Here is a 23,705-nt window from a genome sequence, read left to right as displayed (position 1 = left end):
ACCTTTCGAAGGCAATTCTTTTTCCAACTCAGCTCTCCAAGTGTGACTGACAACTCACCCTCTTAAGCTTTGTAGCATTCTTTTCAAACATTATGACACCTCAAGACTACCATCCATACTCCAAGATTACAACCCCTGAAACTGTAATGATAGTGACATCTGCACAATGCACCCACAGGCTGCCATCTACACTAACTTCACAACTGACAAACCATATGGTATTAAAGGTAGGATGACACATGAAACTTCTCTTGTTTCCTGATATGTTAACTGCACAACTTTCTGTATTAGGAATCTCCCTCCCCACATTGGCAAAATTCATGAATTAGCTCAGAACAGTTGTGTTCCTTGGAGATTTGATGAGAGTGCACTACATTAAAATTCGAAGAGGCCTGTGGGGCTGTTATACGACTTGCCATTTGTATGCTCCCACCTAAGACTAGTTCTGCTTGATCTCTATAGATGAGATCATGTTCTTGCACATATCCCCCCTTCCCACCACCTTGCTGGATTTATTCTCCCTCCTTTCCCACATTTTTTCCTGTATGGTGTATGTTAGAATTTTATCTTATTGTTTATTTAGTTACTTATTCTTATCCCTAATATGTAAAACTATCCTTCCTTCCTTCTTTTCTTTTTTCTATGTTTTTCCAAGCCTATTATTTTTCCCCTTCCTTTGCCTTCTTTAATCCCTTTATTATTTTATGTATCTTCCTTTTGTAATCTGTCTTTCTATCTTTACTACTCACTCTGTCTCTTCTATGTTATCAGTACTAAGACATTAAAATACGTACTAATGTACTATTTTTAATTTTCCACTCGCTCTGATGCCTTTTCCTTCACCTTTGGATCTCTTCCTCCTCATAACAGGTGGGTTCTTGTTAGCCTGGGATGTGAATTACCTGCCACACTGCTCTTTCCAGCACCCCCCTACGAATTCTTCTCTTCTTACTGAAGGAGAAACCAATTGTTCTGGAAATTATGAGCCTTCTGTTCTGTTTTGTGTGTTTCTATCATCCATACTGGATACTGAGTCTTCTGAAGGTAAGTACAGGCCTGCCTTTCATTTTTTTGGGATTTTAACATATAGTAACTCTTCCCTTTGTTAGCTTTGCTGAGCACTCTCTAATTGTTATTACTATTGATTATTTTTTGTTTTATTAGTTGGGCATAATGATTAGTTTTTTGTAGTTCAGTTTGTACTTTATTTTTTGCAGGCAATTTACAATCCAGGTGACAATGACATTGGTGGTGAAGATGACAGTATAACAGAACAAAAGCTGCAAAGATATAAACTGACTTTTAGTCAGCCTGATCAAATTGACATTAAAAACATTACTGTATATAAGGTAAGCAGGGATATTTTGTTTGTTTCTGCTGGAAAAGGAAGTTTCTGTAGCATAGTTAGTTGTTTAAAACTTTCAAAATGTGTTAAATATTAAAAGGGTGTTTTTGCACTCATGATCAGGATGTCCAACTTGCCACATCAGAGTATTTCTCTAACAGACAATACCAGGGAGATGGAGTATAAATGATGAGGATTAGTGAGAGTCAGAATGAGTACTATATTATCACACCATCATGCGCATTCTCATTCCACTCTGAATGTTCTGTTGCTCATCTACTGTCTGTTAAACTGACATATTTTTCCATGCCTACATCTGAAAAATTGAGCAGAAGATAGGTATTTGCCAGAAAAATGTGTAATTTGACCAACATTTCAAGTTGATAAATTCTTCTCTTATCATCATCTTGCTATGCAGCCTTTCACAGCTTCCTGATATTTTTTTTTTCTTTTTCCTGCCCCCATAGATCTTGAAAGAGAACTTCTCGTTCTGGAAGCTTGTTCTTCTGTCAAGATAACTTTGTACTTTATGCTGGTTATAGTGTAAGATATCACTTGGTTAAACACATTGTCAACACACACTGATGAGCCTAGTTTCTGTGTTGGAGGAATTCCGTTGTTGAATGAAATTCATTGACATACTACAAAGGGCGTTCATAAAGTTGTGTACAGCCACCCCCCCCCCCCCCCCCCAAAAAAAACAACCATGTTTCATCCTGGGTAAGGATGCCACTCTTCAGTAAAGGTCTTCATGAGACCCTCACACACATTCTCCCTCATTGTTTTCATTTCTCTTGTCAATAATATAGGCACCCAATGTGCACAGATTTTTCTGACCTTAGTGACTGTACCAGTGATACCACACTAACCAATGACAAACAAGTCATTTCAGCAAGCTATTCTGTCATCACACATCTGTCATTTTGGATGATTTGATCAATGGGCTCCTTATTCACATCACTCATTGCTGTTAATGGTCTACCACATCATGGCTTGTCCAGTAGAGAGAAATCACCTTCATTAAACCTCTGCAACCACTGCTGGATACTGGCACAACCCACTGTGTCCTCTCCATAAACAGGAAGCAACTTACTGTGAATCGATATGGCAGAGTCATTGCTATTCTTGAAGAGGTACTCAATCACCGACCTTTGTCGTAACCTGACATGTACGTCACAGTCCATTATGGCTCACCTGTAAATAAAAGAAAATATTTTTATATACCAACTTATAGCTGAATGTTCCAAGTATGTTCACAAAAAATTTCATTCTCCTCTTGCAAAAATAAAAAAAAATTAGAGATGTCTGTGCAAAACATTTTGAATGCCCTTTGTATGTACTAAGTGACAGAGAGACAGGTACTAACAGACTCTTGAAGAAATAAGATCCAAACACATTTGGCTGTGACCATGTGAACAAAGCCAGACAAACGTCTTGGTTGACTTGTGTGTGCGACAGCAGTCACTCTCATCTAGTGGAATACTTCACTGTTGGATGTTAACAGATATAATAAAAACAATGTCAACACCAGCAACAAATGAGCAGCTATACAGCTCGGAGCTTTCACACTATTATTCGTGAGTATTTCTGGAAACTGCATGCTGCAAGGAGCTCAAAGTCTAGAAAGTAGTTATATTAGTAAATGCCGATGTCAAAATATGACAGTGTTGATACTGAAAAGTACATGGAAATAAATCTTCTCTCTGTTCACAATGTTTTTATTCAGGCCATTGTTTATATAGTAGCCAATTCAGGCTACTTCTATAAAGCACATTAACAACAAATTATGACTAGTGCCAATTTACTCACAGTGATAATAGTGACTGTGTAATATGAACATTAGTATTAACAGAATTTACATCAAGTCCAGATATTCTGATAAATTATGGAAGTGGCTAATAAGGTACTGTTTTAATTTCTTGTTTAGTATCTGAGCATTTGCACCAGAAATAAAAACTTCATTCTGAAACCTAGAAAGGCACATATAATGTGTAGGGAAATTATTAATACTTATAGTATTGTGATTGTGAATATCACAGTTAATCCTAAATTTGTTATTATTACTCTTCTTTAACATCAGGGAGTGTGTGTATTGACACTCCCAAGATTCCTGAAGAAGTTTTTACAAGAAGTTCAGGTATCAAAATTACATTTCAATTGTCCATTTTTTCTCTCTCGGCACTTTCAGACCTTGTTAGGAAGAATTCATTGAATTTAGTGGCCAATGATTAAATTTCACACCATCTGTCTCATTGCTCCTGTCATCCAGGAGCTGAATATTTGCGTCTACGTACATACTGTGCAGACTACTGTAAAGTGGTTGGCAGAGGATTTATTTCACATTTTAGGATTTCTTTGTGTTCCAATTGTGAATGGAGCATAGGCAGAAAGACTGCTTAAATGCCTCTGTGTGTATTGTAATTAGTCTTCTTACCATTTGCCATTTCTAGTTTATTCATTTCATACTTAATAATGCTCCAAATTTCCTTTGATTTGTTCTCACAATTTTTAATTTTTGGTAATTTTTTTTCATTTTTGGCGATACAGTAAAGAAGTTTGCAGTATTTGTTGAAGCCCACATTTAAATTTTGGTTGGAGCCAATTCTATGGTGCACCTGATTAAGATTTTCCATGATTTCCATAAATCGCTTCAGGTAAATGCTGGGATGGTTTCTGGGAAAGGACATGACTGACTTCTTCCCCATCCTTCCCTAATCCAATGGCACCAATGACCTCGCTGTTTCACCCCATCCCCTGAATCAGTCAATCAACCAACAAACCTAATAGTGTGCTATAAATAAAGCTCTCTCTTTGTGGCACAGGATACTAAATTCTAGCTGCAAGGTTACCTTATATAAATAGCCTTTTGCTCTCTGTATTTGTTGCTATCTTCAGAATTTCAAAGAGAATATTCCAGTCGACACTGTCAAAAGCTTTCTCTAAGTCTACAAATGCTATAATAATAGGTTTGCCTTTTCTTAACCTATCTTCTAGGATAGGTTGTAGGGTCAGTATTGCCTCTCATGTACCTACATTTCTCTGTAATCCAAACTGATCTTTCTGGAGTTTGACTTCTACCAGTTTTTCCATTGTTCTGTAAAGAATTTGTGTTAGTATTTTGCAAACATGACCCATGAAACTGATACTTTGGCAAATTTCACACCTGTCAATAACTTCTTTTTTTGGAATTGGAATTATTTCATTCTTATTGAAATCTGAGAGTATTTCACCTGTCACACAACTTGCACACCATATGAAAGAGTTTCATCATGGCTGTCTCTCCCAAGGATGTCGGGTATCAGTAGTTCTGATGGAATTTCGTTTACTCCAGGGGCCTTGTTTCAGCTTAGGTCTTTCAGTGCTGTGTCAAATTCTTCTCGCAGTATCACATGTCCCATCTCATCTTCATCTACGTTCTCTTCCATTTCTATAATGCATTCAAGTTCATCTCCTTTGTATAGACCATCTATACACTTCTTCCACCTTTCAGCTTTCCGTTCTTTGCTGAGTACCTATTTTCTGTCTGAACTCTTGATATTTGTACAGCTGCTTCTCTTTTCTCTAAAAGTCTGTTTAATTTTCCTGTAGGTGATATCAATTTTTCCCCTAGTGAAATATGCTTCTAAATCCATACATTTGTACTCTACCAATTCCTGCTTAGCCATTTTGCACTTCCTGGCAGTCCCGGTGTTTAGATGTTTGATTTCACGTTTGCCTGCTTCATTTACTGAATTTGTATATTTCCTCTTTTCATCAGTTAAATTCGAGATTAGCCTTTTCATAATGTTACCTCTGAAACTCTCAACAACTTTTGGTTCTTTCAACTTGCCCAGTCCCACCTCCTTAATTTCCTACATATTTGCAGTTTTTTCAGTTTTGATCTACAGTTCATAACCAATAAATTGTGGTCAAAGACCACATCAGCCCCTGAAAATGTCTTACAGTTTAAAATCTGGTTCCAAAATAATTTCTGGCTTACCATTATATAATGAATCTGAAACCTTCCAGTGTCTTCAGGTCTCTTTCAAGTATACAGCTGTCTTTCACGGTTCTTAAATCAAGTGTTGGTGATGATTAAAGTATTATCTGTGCAAAATTCTACCAGATGGCTTCCTCTTTCATTCCTCTCCCTCAGTCTTATTCACCTACAATTTTTCCTTCTATTCCTTTTCCTACTGTTGAATTCCAGTTCCCCATCACAATTAAATAAATTTTCATCTCCCTTAACTATTGGAATATTTTCTTTTATCCTATCTTATATTTCTTCAATCCTTTCATCATATGCAGAGAAAGTTGGCATATAAGTTTGTACTGCTGTGGTAGGCATGGACTTTGTGTCTGTCTTGGCAATGATAATCCATTCACTATGCTGTCCGTAGTAGCTTACCTACATTCCTATTTTCTTATTCATTATTAAACCCACTCCTGAATTACACTTATGTGAATTTATATTTATAACCCTATATTCACCTGACCATAAGGTCTCTTGCTTCTACTACTGAACTTCAATTCCCAGTACATTTAACTTCAACCTGCCCATTTCCCTTTTTAAATTTTCTGACGCACCTTTCTGATTAAGGGAACTAGCATTCCAGGCTCCGGCCCATAGGACACCAGTTATGTTTCGCCTGATAATGACAAACTCCTAAGTAGTTCCTGCCCAGAGATCTAAACAGGAGCTATTTTACCTTCAGAATATTTTACCCAAGAGGAAACCATCATCTTTTAACCATACAGTAGAGCTGGGTGCCCTCTGGAAAAGTTATGTCTGTAGTTTTCCCTTGCTTTCAGCTGTTCACAGTACCAGCACAGCAAGGCTGTTTTGGTTGATGTTACAAGGCCAGATCAGCCTGTCATCCAAACTGTTTTCCCTTCAACTACTGAAAAGGCTGCTGACCCTCTTTAGGAACCACACATGTGTCTGGGTTCTCAACGGATACCCCTCCATTGTGGTTGCATCTACAGTACAGCTATCTGTATTGCTGAGGTATGCAAGCTGCCCCACTGATGGCAAGGTCCATAGTTCATGCTTCTGTCTGAAATGAAATTAAAATTCAAATCTACACACACGCACATAGAGTTCCAGTTATTTCTACTAAGCCTTATTTGTACTCTCTCTAAAAGCCTGTTGAAGTTTAGAATGTTTCTTGTTGGAGATGTGCACCTTCAGAACTGCTGTCTTGTATGTGTCCAGGTCCATTATTGAAGCACAGTGACTCAATGAGATGTTCAGTAGAGTGAGGACTTAGGTGTGTCATCTGGAGTTTAGTCAATGTTTTGTGTATTTAGAATATCTCCCTTTCCTGATATTACCCCTGCAGTAGTGTGATTACAACTTGGTTCATCAGAATCATTTGTTCACTTTCTGTGACTTCAAAACAGTGTTGTATTATGCATTGAACATTTACAGAAATAGGAGGGCATGCTGGAAAGTAATGCCTTTGAATTTTTATGTGAAATCTCTTAAAGCTTTTTAAATGAAACGAACATTATTAATATTCTGTATCTTTATTCTTCATGTTTACACATTTGTTTCTCTACATAGTCAACATGCCAACAAAGACATTGATCCCAACGAGAGACCAGCTTGTTGATACCATCACTGTACAATATTTGACTATGTTGATGGAGCTACACTCTCACCTCTGCTTGCACTGCTTCATCACTATCAAAGTGGAGCCTCCGAAGGTTTTCTTTAAGTTTTGGAAACAGCTCATGTGTGGTCAGGCATTGTCATGCTGAAGAGAGGGTTCTCCAAGTGTGGATAAACTCTTCGAATTTGAAACTTGATTACAGCAGGCTGTTTCTGACACACCAACATAGTTATGTTACAAACTGTGATGTTATACACTACATTCGGAGCTATCTAGTGGCAGAGGTTTGCAAATATGTAGACATGAAGAATAAAGATGTAGAATGGTAATAATGTTTTTTTTTTATGTAAAAAGCTTTAAAGTTTTCACATAAGCAATTTGGAGGCATTGCTTTTCAGCTCGCTCTCATACATTTTATTTTCCAGTTTCCTTCAATGGTAGAAGCAGCTCTTGCCTAACAGGTTTTTTGTGTTTTGATGAAAAAGTCCAAATGTATTTTATCCTTTGTATTGTCAAAGTTGCCATCCTTTTGTTTTTCCATTAATTGTAACTGTTGTGCTATAGTGATTTAGCACATCTGACACCTGAAACATTGGCCCTAAAAATTCCTAGTGAAAATATTGGCGAACACAGGGATTGGACAAACACTGCTCCCATTACAGAGAATGCTTCTGGAAATTTGTTGTGCAGACTACCTTGTAACCTCACCTTACATTAATTTACACACAAAATCTGGCAGTGGGAGATGTAAAGTAACGGTTACACCAATATCACAGGTGGGGAAATTGTTCTTGGAGGGCGACTATGATCCGGCCTATGTTATACTATGTGAAGTAAGGACCTATGGCTAGCTATTGTTCATTGAACGACGATATGTATTGTGCAACTTTACTTTTGTTTATTGTAATTCAAAAAATCAAGTAAATTAATACCACCGTTTCGCTCTCAGTCAGTTCAAACAATGGTTCTCACTTGAATTGGGCACTTAGACAGATTCTTGCAATGTTTGTGATGCTGACTCTGTCATCTACTTTAAAGAGTGAAACAGGTTTCACATTAATGTGAGGAGTGTTCCGAGAAATGTGTCTAATGCCCTCCTCAGTTGCATAATTCAGGTTATGGTTCAAACTGCTCATAGGCGAACAGTACAAGGATATGTGCCTGTGTGTTCCTGGACTATATGCCATCCAAGACTTGCGTATTCAGGTGGCCATGCACAACTCTATTGCTTCAAAATTGTGAACACTCCAAGGAAATTATGGCACTCTTGCTTGACTTGTAAGGTTACTTAATCTGAGTAGCATTGAGCACTGTTAAAAGAGAGGTGCATGTGTTGCATGTTACTTCAACCAACCAGTATGATTTGTGAATGGTTGTCAAGGGATTGTGAATCATCATAGCTCCACAACACTTGCAGTACCCTGTGGAATCCATGTCATGTAACTGTAATTAGAGCAAAAAGAGATACCACATACTACAGTGGAGTTGTGTCATTTTCAGTTTACATCTGACTTGTTATCTGTCCTCTAAACCCTCTATCATTTACCACATTTTTAAATGTCACTTGTTAGTATTTTATTCCATGGAGTAAGTCACGAGGGTATTTATGATGCTGAACAAAAAAGCTTCATATGGAGATATGCCCTATTCCGAATGGTTTCTGAGCTAGAACACATTTAATGTACATTATTATTTATTTTGTGTAATATTCAGTACATTATTTACAATATGCCAAATAGTGTAGAGGAATTCGAGAAGAACAATTTGATACAGGACACTTGTGGTCTATCAAGTCAGGAAACTACTCAAATTGGCTTACAAAAACTACTGAAGCTATGGCATACATGTCATGTGAAATTTTCGGTATTCTCTCACTACTTCATGCAAGCTATTAGCCCTAGAGAAAAAAAGAGATAGGACCTTTTTTGTAGTAAATTAAATGTAGTTCAATTTTGTAGTGTGACATAGTTTTGTTAGAAGCTGCAGTTTTTTAGTTATCCAAGAAAAACAAATTGATGTTAAAGGTGTTTTATCTTGGAGACCATTTGGAATAGGGCATATGCCCCTGTGAAGTTTTTTTTCAGTCACCAACACCATTAGTCCCTCAAAGCATGTACCTTTTCTCCTGACACATTCTGTCTGTTCCCATTGCTCTATCCTGTTGTTTCTTTCTTGACTTAACTCAGTTCTAAGTAGCTTTTTTATATAATATCTAAAATGTCTTTTTTCTTCCAACTCTTTTTCTCTATCGTGCTAGGTGATGGATGGCAATTACTAAAAGACTGTATTTTGTTACACAGTACAGTATTATGCCATCTTTCATAGTTCAAAGTTGATGACCCATCAGATGATCCTATTAACAGTCTGTTTCCATTTTTCCTTGTCCACTGTGTTTTGGATTAGCTGGTCCTGTATTTTGTTTGCCTTCTCCTTTATCTGGGTGGACCATCATTTCAGTCGTCTTCTGTGCAATGTTTTTCCCTGCAACTTTGCCTTGAATCATCATATTTTCCCAGTTATCCTCCTGCCATCAAACTGTCTGAGCAAACAACTAAGGGATTCACCAGAAACAAATACTGGAAAACCTCCTCTCCACCCTAAGTTCTTGAAAGATTGATTTGTTCTCCTGTATACCCACATCTCAAAAGCATCAGTTCTTTTGTGGTCCCCTCCAGTTGTTGTTCATGTTTCGGTCCCATAAAGGAAAACTGGAAATACCAGAGATTTCAACAGTCCCTGTTTCGTTAGAACTTGGTGTTACCAAATCACTTTCCGCCTCAATGCAGCATCCCTGCCCAGAACAATTCGACACCATATTTCCTTTGTGTAGCCACCCTCTTTCTGAAACAGTGGGCCCAGATAAACAAATTGATCAACTTCTTCATGCTGTAAAATGTAAACTTCCATGGCTGGGAACGTCACAATTAATAAAATGTTCAGAGCTATTATTCCGTGGTTGAATGGATTTCACCTTAAAGCCTGGTTATTGCAAACGAGGAGCAGGCATTGGAAACTGTGAACAAGAAACCGAATAATTGGTTCAGTTATGTAGATACATTTGTTTTGTGGCGGCATGGCAGGGAGGAACTGCATCGTTATCATAAACATTTGAATGGGATCACTCCGGAGATTCAGTTTATGAAGGAGGAGGAGGAGGCAGGCGGAAGATTAAATGTTCTTAATGTGCTAGTATCATAAAAGACGATGGTAGCTTGGGCCTCATGGTTTACCAAAAACCCATGCCCACAGACTGTTTCCTACACTGGGATTCGAACTACTACCAACAAAAAGCGAGGCATCATAAAAAACATTGGCAGATATAGCAAGGAAAATCTGCGAGCTAGTGTTGCCTGACCTAAAATCGGCCAAGGATGCTTACCAACTGCTGGAAAAAGCTGAAAGTTACAGGATTCTGTGTAGTTGTGTGGAGATGTATATCGTCGGTGAAGAAACAATACCGCGTAAGTAGCAAAATAAGAACTTTACATGAGAGACAAAAAACTGTCTAAAATACCTTATACATTTCACAGCGGTGCTAAATTTGCATTGTAGCACTACAAGGAAATATTGGATCAAATAAAAATGTGAAAAAAAAACCACTTTAGAAAGCTTAATTACGGCACATACGCGGAATTGTCTCGGGATTTATGCCATGATCTGTTACTTATGCGGTATTTGTTTGTTAGTCTCCCGGCACGACTTAACAAATTTACGTTGGTATTTGGTGCTGAGAAAGCTAGAAAGAACACATTTTGGAGCATTAATCATTGTTTATTGAAAGATTTCACAGAAACATTTTAAATAAATATACTGTTTACATAGTTCCAATAATGTCGGCACATTTCTTCAAGAAAAATCCTAAACGTCACTCAAAGCAGCAACAGAGAATTACACTGCACTGATACTCGTCACACAGTTACCTCCGCGATAATTTTCATTCATAAGGAATGTTGTCATAATAACTATGACAATCTTTAGGAAGAACAGATTTAAGTTTTTGGAAATGATCCCATTAGGATTTCTTGATTTTCAGTCTTTCCTTGTATAGTTTCGGGAACCAAACATCTCCAAGAATTCGTTTGTTTGATTCAAGGTCATGACGATTCTGTATCAGGACTCATCCCATGTGTGGAATTACCCAGCCAATATCGGACAGTCCATTCTTTAATCCCAAGAGTATTGAGAAACATCTTTTTGCGTACTTTGTGTTTCCCCAGCTCATTTTTCTAATGATAAATGAGCGTCCCTTTTCTCCTGGATTTGCCATTGCTCTTCCCTGGACATTTGGTTGGAATTATGTCCACAAGGCTGATAACGTAAACCTTCCTCTGATCCCATGACATTTCCCAAAATGTGTTAAATACTGCCTATCTCTCATCAGCAGAAAACTGATGACACTTGCTTTGAACGGATTTCTGGCACATCTTCGAAATACATGTTGGACCTAATTTTCATACCTCTCTTGGAGTACTGTGAGTGATTTTACCAATTCGACTTCTTTTGTATCCAATATACGCCTGTCCACGCATTCTCAGAATTTTATTGGCGTTTTTCTTCCAATCTTCAGGATGTGGTTTAGACTTCCTTTTCCTGTCACTGCTTACTTCACTATAAAACCCTTGGCTTCACTGTCAGTATCATTATTGCTCCCTTGATCTTCTGATAATTTATCCAGAGTGTTTGGCAAACAATGAGCACCATTGCATAGCAATGTGTGTGAAGTACTGTCATCTCTAATGGAAACTGACTGTGGTTTCATTTTGAGCATTGTTGGATACAGCCACTGAAGTTTCTAGATGGAAAAATATTTATAAATTAAGCAGACAAAGATGCTCAAATTCATGTATTTATGACAACGATGGCATCAGTAATACTATTAACAATAATCCCAAGGAAATTTACCTGCGTCATTAGATGTTTCAGGAACAGCAACCGAGAACCCCATATACGAAATTAATTCTTCTTCGGTAAATGTAACTTCAGCATTACGACTTTTCTCACCTGTTGTTTGTTCTGCATTTATGGGAGAGCCTACAAGAAAGTGGACAGTCTAGAAATCTTTTGCAGAAATGAATAAAGCACAGAACGAGTGAAGTGGGGGCATTCTGATTTTTATCACAGTAAGATACTTGCGGTGCTACTAACATTCAAAGGTGAATAATAAAACAATTTTCTTACTGCTGTTAATCGCTCTCAGTAACGATTCTCAGCTTTCATAACCTGATGTCAGCTGAGAAACAATTTCTTCTACAGTAAAAAGATCGTCGTCTGTATCGCTGTCCATTATCACGAATGAAGCTGCAAGCATGGAACCACTTTCGAGCACTGTTAAATACATAATAAGGCAGTAACAATGTGCTGCGGCTGCGTGCGCTTTTGTATTTACGCGGTATTGTTTACAGTATCCATAGATTGTAGATGCGTGGTATTTAATTCTCTACAGTTCCGCGGTATTGCCACCTATTTATTTGCTGTGTCACATAAGCGGTACTGTTTTAGGTAATTTTTTCATGGTAAATAATTAAAAATTCGGCATTATGGCATTAAGAGCAGATGCATGTACGCTCAACGACATCATCTGACTGAAAAACAAAAAATCGGCAATTTGTCGGTTATGCGGTGTTGTTTCTTCATCGATGATGTGGTACTACAAAAAGAACTGTCAAAAAAACGACTTGATGAGCACAAGAGCAATTGCAGAACAGGGGAGATGACAGATCAGCTGTTGCGGAACATGCTTATCAACCAGGTGACCACCACATTCATTTTGAGAGGACTCAAGTACTGACAGCCACAAGTGGATATGATAAAAGGCTATACAAAGAGGCCATAGAGATTATGAAACACCCCAGGAATTTCAAGGGCATGAAATTGAATGAAATTCGGTTCTGGTGCTGATGAAGATGTGTACCAATCTTCCACCATGGGATGATAGCAATAGCAGACGACAGCAGTCAACAACAGCCAATTGCACTTGCGTATTCAAAACATGATGTCACGCCATTTTGTGGAAGTGGAATTTTGCTGTAGTCAGTAACAAGCCAGAGTGTGAAATGGATATTCAACAAAGCTACGATCCCCCTTGAAAATGTTGTCCGCAGAGGGGGACGAAACGTTGGGTTTTATGGTGAAATCCATTCGACCATGGCATAATAGCCTGGAATATTTTGTTAATTGTCAACTTCTTTGTGTACGATAATGTCAGCAGCTGGTAGTTACTCACTACTGTCAGTTATCGTGATCTTGGTGTTTTTAGTATTAACTGACAATTCAAGTTTTTCACTTTCTCTCTTAACTCTACCCAGTAGTTCTTTCATTATAACTTGAGATTCTGCACACGGCTTGGTGCCATCAGCAAATCTAAAGTTACTGATTCTTTGTCCTTCAGTTTAGATTCCACCTGTAAAGTGGTGAAGGCTTTTCCTTATGACGTACTATCAGTAGGTGTGAAATAGAAATGATGATAGAGGGCATCCCCTGCCTAATAACATTACATGCTTCAAAAGAACTTGAAATAGTCTTACCGAGTCTGATTACTTGTGATTCTATCAGAGTAGTGATTTCTAATAAGGGTAATAAGCTGATCAGGAATGCTCATTTCTGCTAGCACATTTCACTGTTCTGTTCATACAACACAGTCAAAATCTTTATCTTAGTCCAATAAACAGAGCGCTAAAGGGGTGTTGAATTCTCTACATTTTTCGGTTAGCTGTCCGACACTGAGAATCTCCTCTCATGTTCCTTCATTATGCACCAACCTAGCTTGCTCTCATGGTATTTCTTTATCTAAGTTGGTTCTCAGACATTCACGGATACCATTCAGAAGAATCTTGCTGGCATGTGAAATCAATAAAATAGTTCTGTAGTTCTCACAACACGGTGCTTTTCCCTACTTACCAATATGTAAAGAAATCATTACTGGCATGGTCCAATCTTCTATCCATGTACTATTATTTCACATGCTATTACGTATTTCACGCATGATTTCCAAACCCAAGTCTTCAGCTGCTTTGATCATTTCATTAATTATAAGGCATGGTCCAGGTGCTTTGTTATTTGTAAATTTAGGTATAGCTTTTAGGACTTGTTCTTTTAAGATATTAGGTTCCAGCTCTGCTGTTATGTTTACATGACCGAGTTTTCCGTTGCTAACAGTGTACAACTTGTTGCAGTATGTTCTCCACCGATTGACAGTTAGTTCTATGTTAGAGGTGTACCATCTTCATTTTCTGTGACCCATGTTATTGGTTGAAGGATGCTGTTGGTTTCTTCATTTCATTGAATGTGCACCTGGTCTCGTTGCAATCCCAAAATAACTCAGTTGTCTTACATGTTTCATTGATGAAATTATTCTTGACTTTTTGACAACTTCTCTGTATTAATGCAGACAACTTGCAGCACTGCAAAGTTTCCTGTATGACATTTAACTTGCAAGGTCTAGTATTGATTTTCGGTAGTATTATTTCGTCACAGACAAGTTTATATTCAGTTATAGAGGCATTGTGTATTAACAAGGCAACACAATTAATGGAGCTGTTTTCAGTACTTTTAAGTCCTCAATGATTTGGGTGTTTTTTTTTTTTTTTAGTAGGAAGCCAGTTACTTTTATTCTTTACTTTTTTGCTATTGTTGACTACTTCCTCAGATGTTTTAAGTAATGCCTCCTTCAGGAAGTTCCATTTCTCTGCAGATGTCATATTATCTTACTGATTGTAGGAATGTTTTTCTCTGACTCAATTCCTACAAAAATTCAGTTTCACCCTTTTGCTGTAGTAATGTTTCTGGAAGTAATTTCGACAATTTCATTCTCTTTTTCAAGACATAGAAGCTGATGTTCAGAACCGCAATCAGCACTCGGAAGTGTCTTGATATTTTTGTAGTGGACAAACTCCATCTTAAGCCAATCGAAGCATAGTCAGTTTGATAGCAGTAAGTTACACTTGGTGAGGTCCAGTTGTAAAGTCTTCATTAATGGTGTTCAAAGTGTAAATAAACTTATTTTTCTGCCAGAAATGAATCAGTCAGTCTCCATGACCATACTTCATTTGTTGAGTTCCATTTCCCTTCATTAAAATTAAAATATATTAGCATTATGGTAATTTCCTTTTTGGGTATCAATTTGAGGAATTTGAAAAGACACTGAAAATTCTTCTAACTCTTCATCGGCAGCTGTTAAAGTTGGTGCATATGCCTGTATAACATTTAACTTGCAAGATCTAATACTGAATTCCACTAACGTTATTCGGTTGCTGACAGTCTTGTATTCAGTTATTGTGGCATTCTATCCCATATGTACTAACAAGGCATTATCATTACTGGAATTACCTCATCTACCAGAAAAATATATTGTATTATCATTAGCTGTTTTGAAGTGCCCATTGCCTTTCCTGTGAGTCTTTGCTAGTCCTAGTATTCCGATTTTAGTTCACTGGAGTTCATTTCCACAATCTGTAATGTAACAATTTGGCACACTCTTTGTACACTGCAAATGTATATATTCCTTTGGATGCTGTCCCACTCAGAGATTTGACTGGGAGGCAGTTAATATTTCCGGACTATTTAACAGCAGGTAAATCCATTATGGGTTTTCTTGGGAACGAAACACTGGATTGGTTTGTCGGTTGCCTTCTTCTGTCAGTTGGGAATATATAGGGAAATCTAAAGGAGTAAGTAGATGTGGTTAGGATCAGTGATAAGGTGATGGTTCATCCTCGATAAGGGGACAGGGTGGACTAAGAGCTCGCATCTAGGCAGGCCTGCTTATTTAAATCCCTGAAATAGTGATATCCATAATTATGATTGAGAGTGAGTTCCTCTCTTGACCTTGTTGTAAAGCCATTTATGTATACCAGTGTCCGTTGCTGCCTTTGAAGTAAATATCGTTTTGAGTTTTATTTAACCAGTTGTTAGGGTGAACTGATTATCCTAGTAGCTACATGTATTTTCTGGTAGAAGTTGGTGATTGGGCTATTGGAATTATAGAGCTTATTGGCAAACTGATTTCTGTTTAAGCTAAGCTTAACAACTACTGAGTCAGATGCATCCATTTGAGTGTAGTGGTTGAGATATCCAAACTATTATTGGTGCAGTAGTCTCAGATTTCATGGTACCTTCAGACTAGGAGTTGCTTTAAGAAAAAAATGAACAACAATAAAGGCAAATGGTTTGACAACTAATTACAGAGTGCACAAAGTGATTCAAGCAGTCGTTCTGCCCATAATCAATATACAGTTGGAAAAAGAAGAAACCCTAAAAATGTGATGGAGAGCTGAGTGTCTTCTGCCATGCACTTCACAGTAGTCTACAGAGTATGTATGTAGACATAGAAACTCATCTCACTGATGACAGATGCAGCAGGACAGATGGTATGAAATTCAGTCATTGGCAGCCAGACTCAATGAATTCTGAATTCTTCAATCAGAACCTGAAAGCATAAGAAGGAAAAAGTGGAACCAGGTAAGTTTAATTTAAGAAGACAGGTTCTGTGTACTTCACAAAAAAAAAAAAAAAATAAAAAAAAAATGCAATTAGTCTGTTGATCAAGGTGTATATCCTGATAAAACTGAAGCATGCAGTAATAACATCCATATGAGGCAGCTTGTAGCAATATATTGAATCTCCCTTCTGTCAAAAACTATGAACTGCTCAGTTAGGGTTCCACAAAGGCTTCTCAAATGAGAAAGCAGTGTACAATCTAACAAACTACTGGATTGAAGCATACCAGGATGTGTGTACTTAATACTGTGTCACAGTAGTTTTTTTTTCCATTTCAGCCACTAACAGTTGTATTTATGTGCTATGCTTTAATTAATTATATAGGAATTTATACTTCAGTTATATATATTTTGCCAAATAATTTAATACACTTCATAAGCTAATACAGTGTTGGTACTTAATAGTCCCATGTGAGAATTGTGAACATAAAAAAAGAATAGATTGCTACTTGCCATAACAGAGGAGACGTTGAGTCGCAGACAGTCTCAACAAAAAGACTGCCATTGGCCAAATGACGTTTTTCTAAAGTAGAAAACACACACACACACACACACACACACACACACACACACACGTTCAATGCCTATCGCCACTGAGGCTGGACTGCTGGTCTCTGCTGCTAGAGACAGAGGTTTCATGCGTGTGTGTGTTCTGCTTTTGTGCCTGTCTGCGACTCAACATCTCCTCCATATGGTTCGTAGCAATCTATCACTTTTTATAATATTTTTGTTCTGCCAATGGCCTTGCTACATTGGCAACACCAATTCCCACCCAATCTCCGAAATGAAGCAATATTGGACAAGGCTTATACTGGGATGGGTGACTCTCCTTTACTGGGATGAGTGACCCTCCAGGGAAAACCAGGTGCCGTTGGTTTTGAGGATGCTCAAGGTGCCCAAGTCACTTCAAAGACTTGCACCAGGCATTCGTGCCACACGACTTTTTTTTATTTTTTTAAATTTTGCATTGCCAGTATTATATACTAGAATTTCCATTGTTTAATTAGTGTATTAATATTAAAAAAGTAAGATACTGACTTACTTTATTCTACTTCAATATAATACTAAATGATATTGGATCATTATATTTGTAATGAACAATTCCTTGAATATTATAATTCCTTATCAGGTAATATTGTAATACTCTAGAAATCATGGCACTGTTGTGTGTTTCAGGTGAACAGGCTGCTGTATACATTTCCACAGCCCGAATTGCATACCAAGAGCCTGTCTAGCAAAATGTCTATTATTGCTTCACACATGCCACTCTTGTTTACACCAAATGACTTTGTGAGAAAGGTATTGTGGGTTTCTAATGCCATTAATTAATTATAACAAAATATCAACAATATAGAGAGAATAGATTGCTACGTACAATGTACAGGAGGCACTGAGTCACAAACAAGTACGATGAAAAAGAGTAATAGGAACATTTTAAGCTTTCAAACGAGGTCCTTGTTCCAAAGTTGAAAACTCACACACATCACATGAGAACAAATGGTTCAAATGGCTCTGAGCACTATGGGACTCAACATCTATGGTCATCAGACCCCTAGAACTTAGAACTACTTAAACCTAACTAACCTAAGGACAGCACACAACACCCAGTCATCACGAGACAGAGAAAATCCCTGACCCCGCCGGGAATAGAACCCGGGCGCGGGAAGCGAGAACGCTACCACACGACCACGAGCTGCGGACACATGAGAACAACTCACAAATACATGGCCACTGTCTCCGGCCACTAAAACTTGACTGCAGTTTGAAATACTGCAGAAAAAACAAAGCTACTTGCTGAAGTGCATATATGAATGGGACAATATTCCGTCAACGGCATTAACACCACTGTTATACTGGAAGCACCAAAGAAACAGTTATAGGCATATGTATTCAAATACAGGAATACGTAAACAGGTAGAATACGGCACTGCGGTTGGCGATGCCTATTTAAGACAACAGGTATCTGGCACAGTTGTTAGATTGGTTTCTGCTGCTACGATGGCAGGGTATGAAGATTTAAGTGAGTTTGAATGTGCTGTTAATAGTTGGAGCACGAGCAGTGGGACACAGCATCTCCGAGGTAACAATAAAGTGGAGATTTTCCCATATGACCATTTCACGAGTGTACCATGAATATCAGGAATCCGGTAAAACATCAAATCCCTTAAATCGCTGTGGCTGGAAAAAGATCCTGCAAGAACGGGACCAATGACAACTGAAGAGAATCGTTCAGTTTGACAGAAGAGCAACTGTTCCACAAATTTCTGCGGATTTCAGTGCTGGGCCATCAACAAGTGTCAGTGTGGAAGCCGTTCAACGAAACATCAATATGGGCTTTTGGAGCCAAAGGCCCAGTTGTGTACCATTGATGACCACAGGACACAAAGCTTTACACCTTGCCTGGGCCCATCAACACTGACGTTGGACTGTTGGTGGCTGGAAACATGTCATTTGAAATTGTATTAAGTGAATGCACCTGTACAAGTATGGAGACAACCTCATGAATCCATGCACCCTGCATGTCAGCAGGGGACTGTTCAAGCTTGTATATGGGACCCCTGATATGCCTAGGTATGACTCTGACAGGTGACACATATGTAAGCATCCTGTCTGATCACCTGCGTCCGTTCTTGTCCATTGTGCATACTGACGGGGGTTGGGGTTGTTTGGGAGAAGAGACCAAACAGCGAGGTCATCGGTCTCATCGGATTAGGGAAGGATGCAGAAGGAAGTCGGCTGTGCCCTTTCAAAGGGACCATCCCGGCATTTGCCTGGAGCGATTTAGGGAAATCACGGAAAACCTAAATCAGGATTGCCGGACGCGGGATTGTACCGTCGTCGTCCTGAATGCGAGTCCAGTGTGCTAACCACTGTGCCACCTCGCTCGGTGCATACTGATGGACTTGGGCAATTCCAACAGGACAATGCGACACTCTACACCTCCAGAATTACTACAAAGTGCCTCCAGGAACACTCTTCTGAGTTTAAACACTTCCGCTGGCCACCGAACTCCCCAGACGTGAACATTATGGAGCATATCTGGGATGCCTTGCAATGTGCTGTTCAGAAGAGATCTCCAGCCCCTCATACTCTTACGAATTTATGGACAGCCCTGCAGGATTCATGATGTCAGTTCCTTCCAGCACTACTTCAGACATTAGTTGAGTCCATGCCATGTCGTGTTGTGGTACTTCTGTGTGCTCGTGGGGGCCCTACACAATATTAGGCACATGTACCAGTTTCTTTGGCTCTTCGCAGTTTACGTCATTGTTGCAGCACGTATGTTTCTTTCCTTTGATGACTTAAAGACAACTACCTAGTGCCTGGAGACAGCAGCCATGTGTGTGTGTATGGGTTGTTATTGTGTGAATGTGTGAGGAAGAACGATGAGGAAGGACTTCAGAGGAAGGACGTTGCCCGAAAGCCTAAGTATTTCTGCTATTATTTTTTTTCCATTGTGCCTGTGTGTGACTCAGAGCCTCTTCTCCTTAGTGAATAGCAATATGTTCTTTTCATATTGTTGTTGTTCCATCCTGGACTTCCCATTGTTTTATTAAAATATATTGTTTTTGTACATAGGAATATCTGTCCTTTTTGTAAAAATGGTACATTATTCTGTTCAACTGGAGCAATTGCACCTACCATTTGAACTACGGTGAGGTGGCTTGTCTGCCTCAATTACAGAGATGCTTAGAGGAAAAAAGAAGCATATTAAAAGCTCAGATGACAAGCCAGTATTAGACTGAAGGGTGGAAGGAATATGGAGAAAGAAATGAACTTTAAAGACAGTGTTACAGAAAGGAAAGAGGAATTAGATAAAGATGAGATGAGAGAGATTGTACTGCAAGAAGATGTCAGCAGAAAGCTGTAAAACCGAAGTTAAGAGACAGTGCTTGCAGTAGACAACATTCCCTCAGAATTCTTAAATCCGAGAAAACATATAATGACAAAACTGTTCTATCTGATTTGCAAGATATGTAGGACAGGCAAAGTATCTTCAGATTTCAAAAAGACTTCCGAAGAAGTCTGGTGCTGACAATGTGACATTCGCGTGCTTTATTTCTTCATTGTTAGTCCTCAGTGTTGATGTACTGCATTGTTATACTGCCTGAAAAATGGAGGGTGGAAATTCGTCACTGAATACAGTAAATGATGTAGCCAACAGTTGCACTGTTGTGTTTCAAGGTTCCTTACTTTCACTGTTCACAATCCCCAGATATTACACAATTATATGGCCAGTTCACTATTGGTAAATGCTGATAAGCCTCATTATTAGGTTGCAGGCAACATTAGCATATTGCTATAATAGTTTTCTGTTGAACATACGTGAGCAGTAAAAACCTAACCACACAGTTCACAGTTCTTGCAAAGTAATACGGTACGTGTGATACATAAATTAAACAGACGCTGTCATTAAATTGTTCTAACACACGATTTACTTGTGTTACATTTATTCCACTGTTAAGTTGATGCATTGTTGTTAATTTAACCAATACATAATTCCCATCTGAAAATCAATTGGTGATTGACTGTCTCAGGACCATATATCAGTTCTTTATATATCCTCACAATAATAGCCACGGAAATTATACATTGTTTGATGTTTAATTTACAGAAATTACAGTTAAAACATAATTCATTCAATTAACTGAATACATCAAAAAATTTCTTCTTTATAATAATTCCTTCCACCACAAAGAGTAGGCCAAATTATTTGTTTAAATAATGAAATTAACAGATTTAGTTATACAAACAATACTTTTGACATACCTGGTAACTATTTTGGAATTAATTAAGGGCTGGCTTTGCTAATATGTTTTCAAATAGAGCCAAATAAATACTTTAAGAAACCTAGTAGTTCTTGCAAATGTTTGTAGTTAGTACATAATTTATATTTGTTTATAAGTCAACAATAGAATCTAAGTCACTAAACAATTACTGATTTCGCCTTATAACAAAAGTATTAACTAGGAATAGTCAAAATAACTTAGGAAATTAATCACATACACAAAACTAAGCACAAAATTAGACGTGGTGCTATATTCCTTAAGACGGAGGGCTAACCTTTCTCTTTTGTGGCAATGCAGATTATACTCATACTGTTAATGGTAATTAGGCAAAAAATAAAAATAAAATGAATTTATGGAGGCAGATGGCAAAACAAGAGAGGAAGTAAAGAGATTCCAGCTTGATTCATCACAATAGGTGCGACTGTTGCCAAATTATCAGTTTAATAAATCGTGATAGCAAAATACTGGAATGAATTATTTGTGGAAGAATGGAAAAACTGGTAGGAGCTTATCTGCTGTAGATCAGTTTTGGTTCCAGAGAAATACAGTAGAGTCCCATTAATCCGAACGAATTGGGACCGAACCTTGTTTGGATTAGCTGGAATTACGGTTTCTAGAATGAAGTTTACCAAGCAGGTAAGTAGGTACACTATGGTAACAAATGGGAACAAGTGTGGGAACAATGGTTCACTCTCACTCATTCCCTGCTCTTGTTGTTGTGCATTGTTGAGACATTTGTAGTGTCTGAGGTCAGTGCACTGCCAGTTGGCTCACAAAATGCTTGGTTATGTTGGTTCTTGTATTGTATTTGTTCAGGTGTAGTGGTGTGTGTTTTTCGTCATGAGCAAACAGAAACATACAATGTTAACTCTCTAAGAAAAACTGAATGCTTTGAAGCAGATAGACAGTGGTGAGAATGTATCTAAACTGGTAACAGAAAAGGGTGTTGGTAAAGAAAGCATTTGTGATTGGAAGATAACCAGTTGAAGCTTGAACAGTTCTGTGCCACGCCTTTGGGAAAAACACTCGAAATTCGGCAGACTTTGAAACAGTCCTAGTACGATAAAGTGCATGAAGCTCTTTTCCTTTGGTTTATGCAGGAAAGAGAAAGGGGAACTCCTTTGAGTTGAGCACTGGCTAGGAGAGGGCTGTTTACCTGAACAAATTAATGAATTGTGATGAGTCTTTTAGTGCGAATACGGGTTGGTTGGACAGATTCAAAAAACGTCATGGAATCTGTCAGCTAACAATTACTAGAGAGAAGCTTTCTTCTGAAGTGTGATGCAGTGAAGAAATACTTGGGTGAGTTTGAAAAAAATGATAAGAGAGGGAAAGTATTCTCCCCAACAAATTTATAATGCTGACGAGACTGGCCTTAATTTTAGGGCATTGCCAACAAAACCCTGGTACCAGAAGCAGAAGACCATGCTCCTGGTTTTAAAATGTGCAAAGATTGTGTGACTTAATTAGCGTGCAGCAACGCTGCCGGTAATCACAAGCTGCCTTTAATGCTGATCGGAAAATCTGCTAGGCCCAGAGCTTTTAAAAACTGCAACATGAAGTCCCTGCCCGTATATTATCACAACCAGAAAAAAACATGGATAGATGGTAAGCTGTTTAAAGAATGGTTTCACGGCCAGTTTGTTCCCTCTGTTTGATGGTTTTCTAAGGAAAATCATTTGTCTCCCCATGCAGTCGTTTTGATTGATAAAGCGCCATCTCACCCCAGCACTGAGGATTTATGTGGTGGAGAAATTACGGCAAAGTTTTTGCCGGTGAATGTTACACCACTTCTACAGCGGATGGACTAGGACGTATTGCAAACATTAAAACTGATTTACAGAAAGCAATTTTTAACATACTGATCCAAGATGAAACCTGGTAGTCAAGGGAAGGCAGGATTCGGTTATGATTGTGGACAGGGCCATAATCACTTACTATTGGTTGCCTTTTACAGTTACATACAATTTATTTTAAACCAGTAATTTCAAACTCAACAATAAACAAAAATACCACAAGTTATCAATGAAGCAATAAACAACTGTAAATAATTGTGGTTTCAGTGAGTTACAATTTAGCAAATCACCATTAAATACAGATACAGCAGATAATGTTTTAAAAGCAAGCCACTGTGATATGGGCAGAAAGCCTTTCACGCCATGAATGGCAATAAATTAAGAATTGTTTAAAACTCGCAGAACTTACAAATTACAGGTATTAAAATATTAAAGGCAAGTCGTCAGAAACACAGCAGAAGGCATCAGAGGCCAGGAATGGTAGGAAATAAGGTTTTAAAGGCTTACTGCGTAAATACAAATAACAAATTAGAATTTTAAGTAAAGTGACCACAGTCACGGCTTAAGACCTAACACGCAAAGAATGGCAATAAATTCAGATGCCAGGAATGGCAGTAAATAAGATTTTAAGACTTACTGCTAAAGTACAAATACCAATTAGAATTTTAAGGCAAATGACCACAATC

At 38.1% G+C, this 23,705-nt stretch overlaps 1 protein-coding gene across 3 annotated transcripts in view; it reads left to right on the top strand.

Moving 5' to 3' along the window:
* The window catches only part of LOC124781027, a 109,941-nt gene that overhangs the window by 57,354 nt on the left and 28,882 nt on the right, over nucleotides 1-23,705 (top strand). For all 3 annotated transcript variants that reach the window (XM_047253837.1, XM_047253827.1, XM_047253848.1), the window contains exons 4-5: nucleotides 1,218-1,349; nucleotides 17,610-17,732. In XM_047253837.1, coding sequence (XP_047109793.1) covers nucleotides 1,218-1,349; nucleotides 17,610-17,732 — 255 coding nt within the window. The remainder of the gene's footprint in view (nucleotides 1-1,217; nucleotides 1,350-17,609; nucleotides 17,733-23,705) is intronic.

The sequence above is a fragment of the Schistocerca piceifrons genome, chromosome 1, assembly GCF_021461385.2.
Source record: "Schistocerca piceifrons isolate TAMUIC-IGC-003096 chromosome 1, iqSchPice1.1, whole genome shotgun sequence".
NCBI classification, from domain to species: Eukaryota; Metazoa; Arthropoda; class Insecta; order Orthoptera; family Acrididae; genus Schistocerca; species Schistocerca piceifrons.
This window is presented reverse-complemented; position numbering and strand designations above follow the sequence as displayed.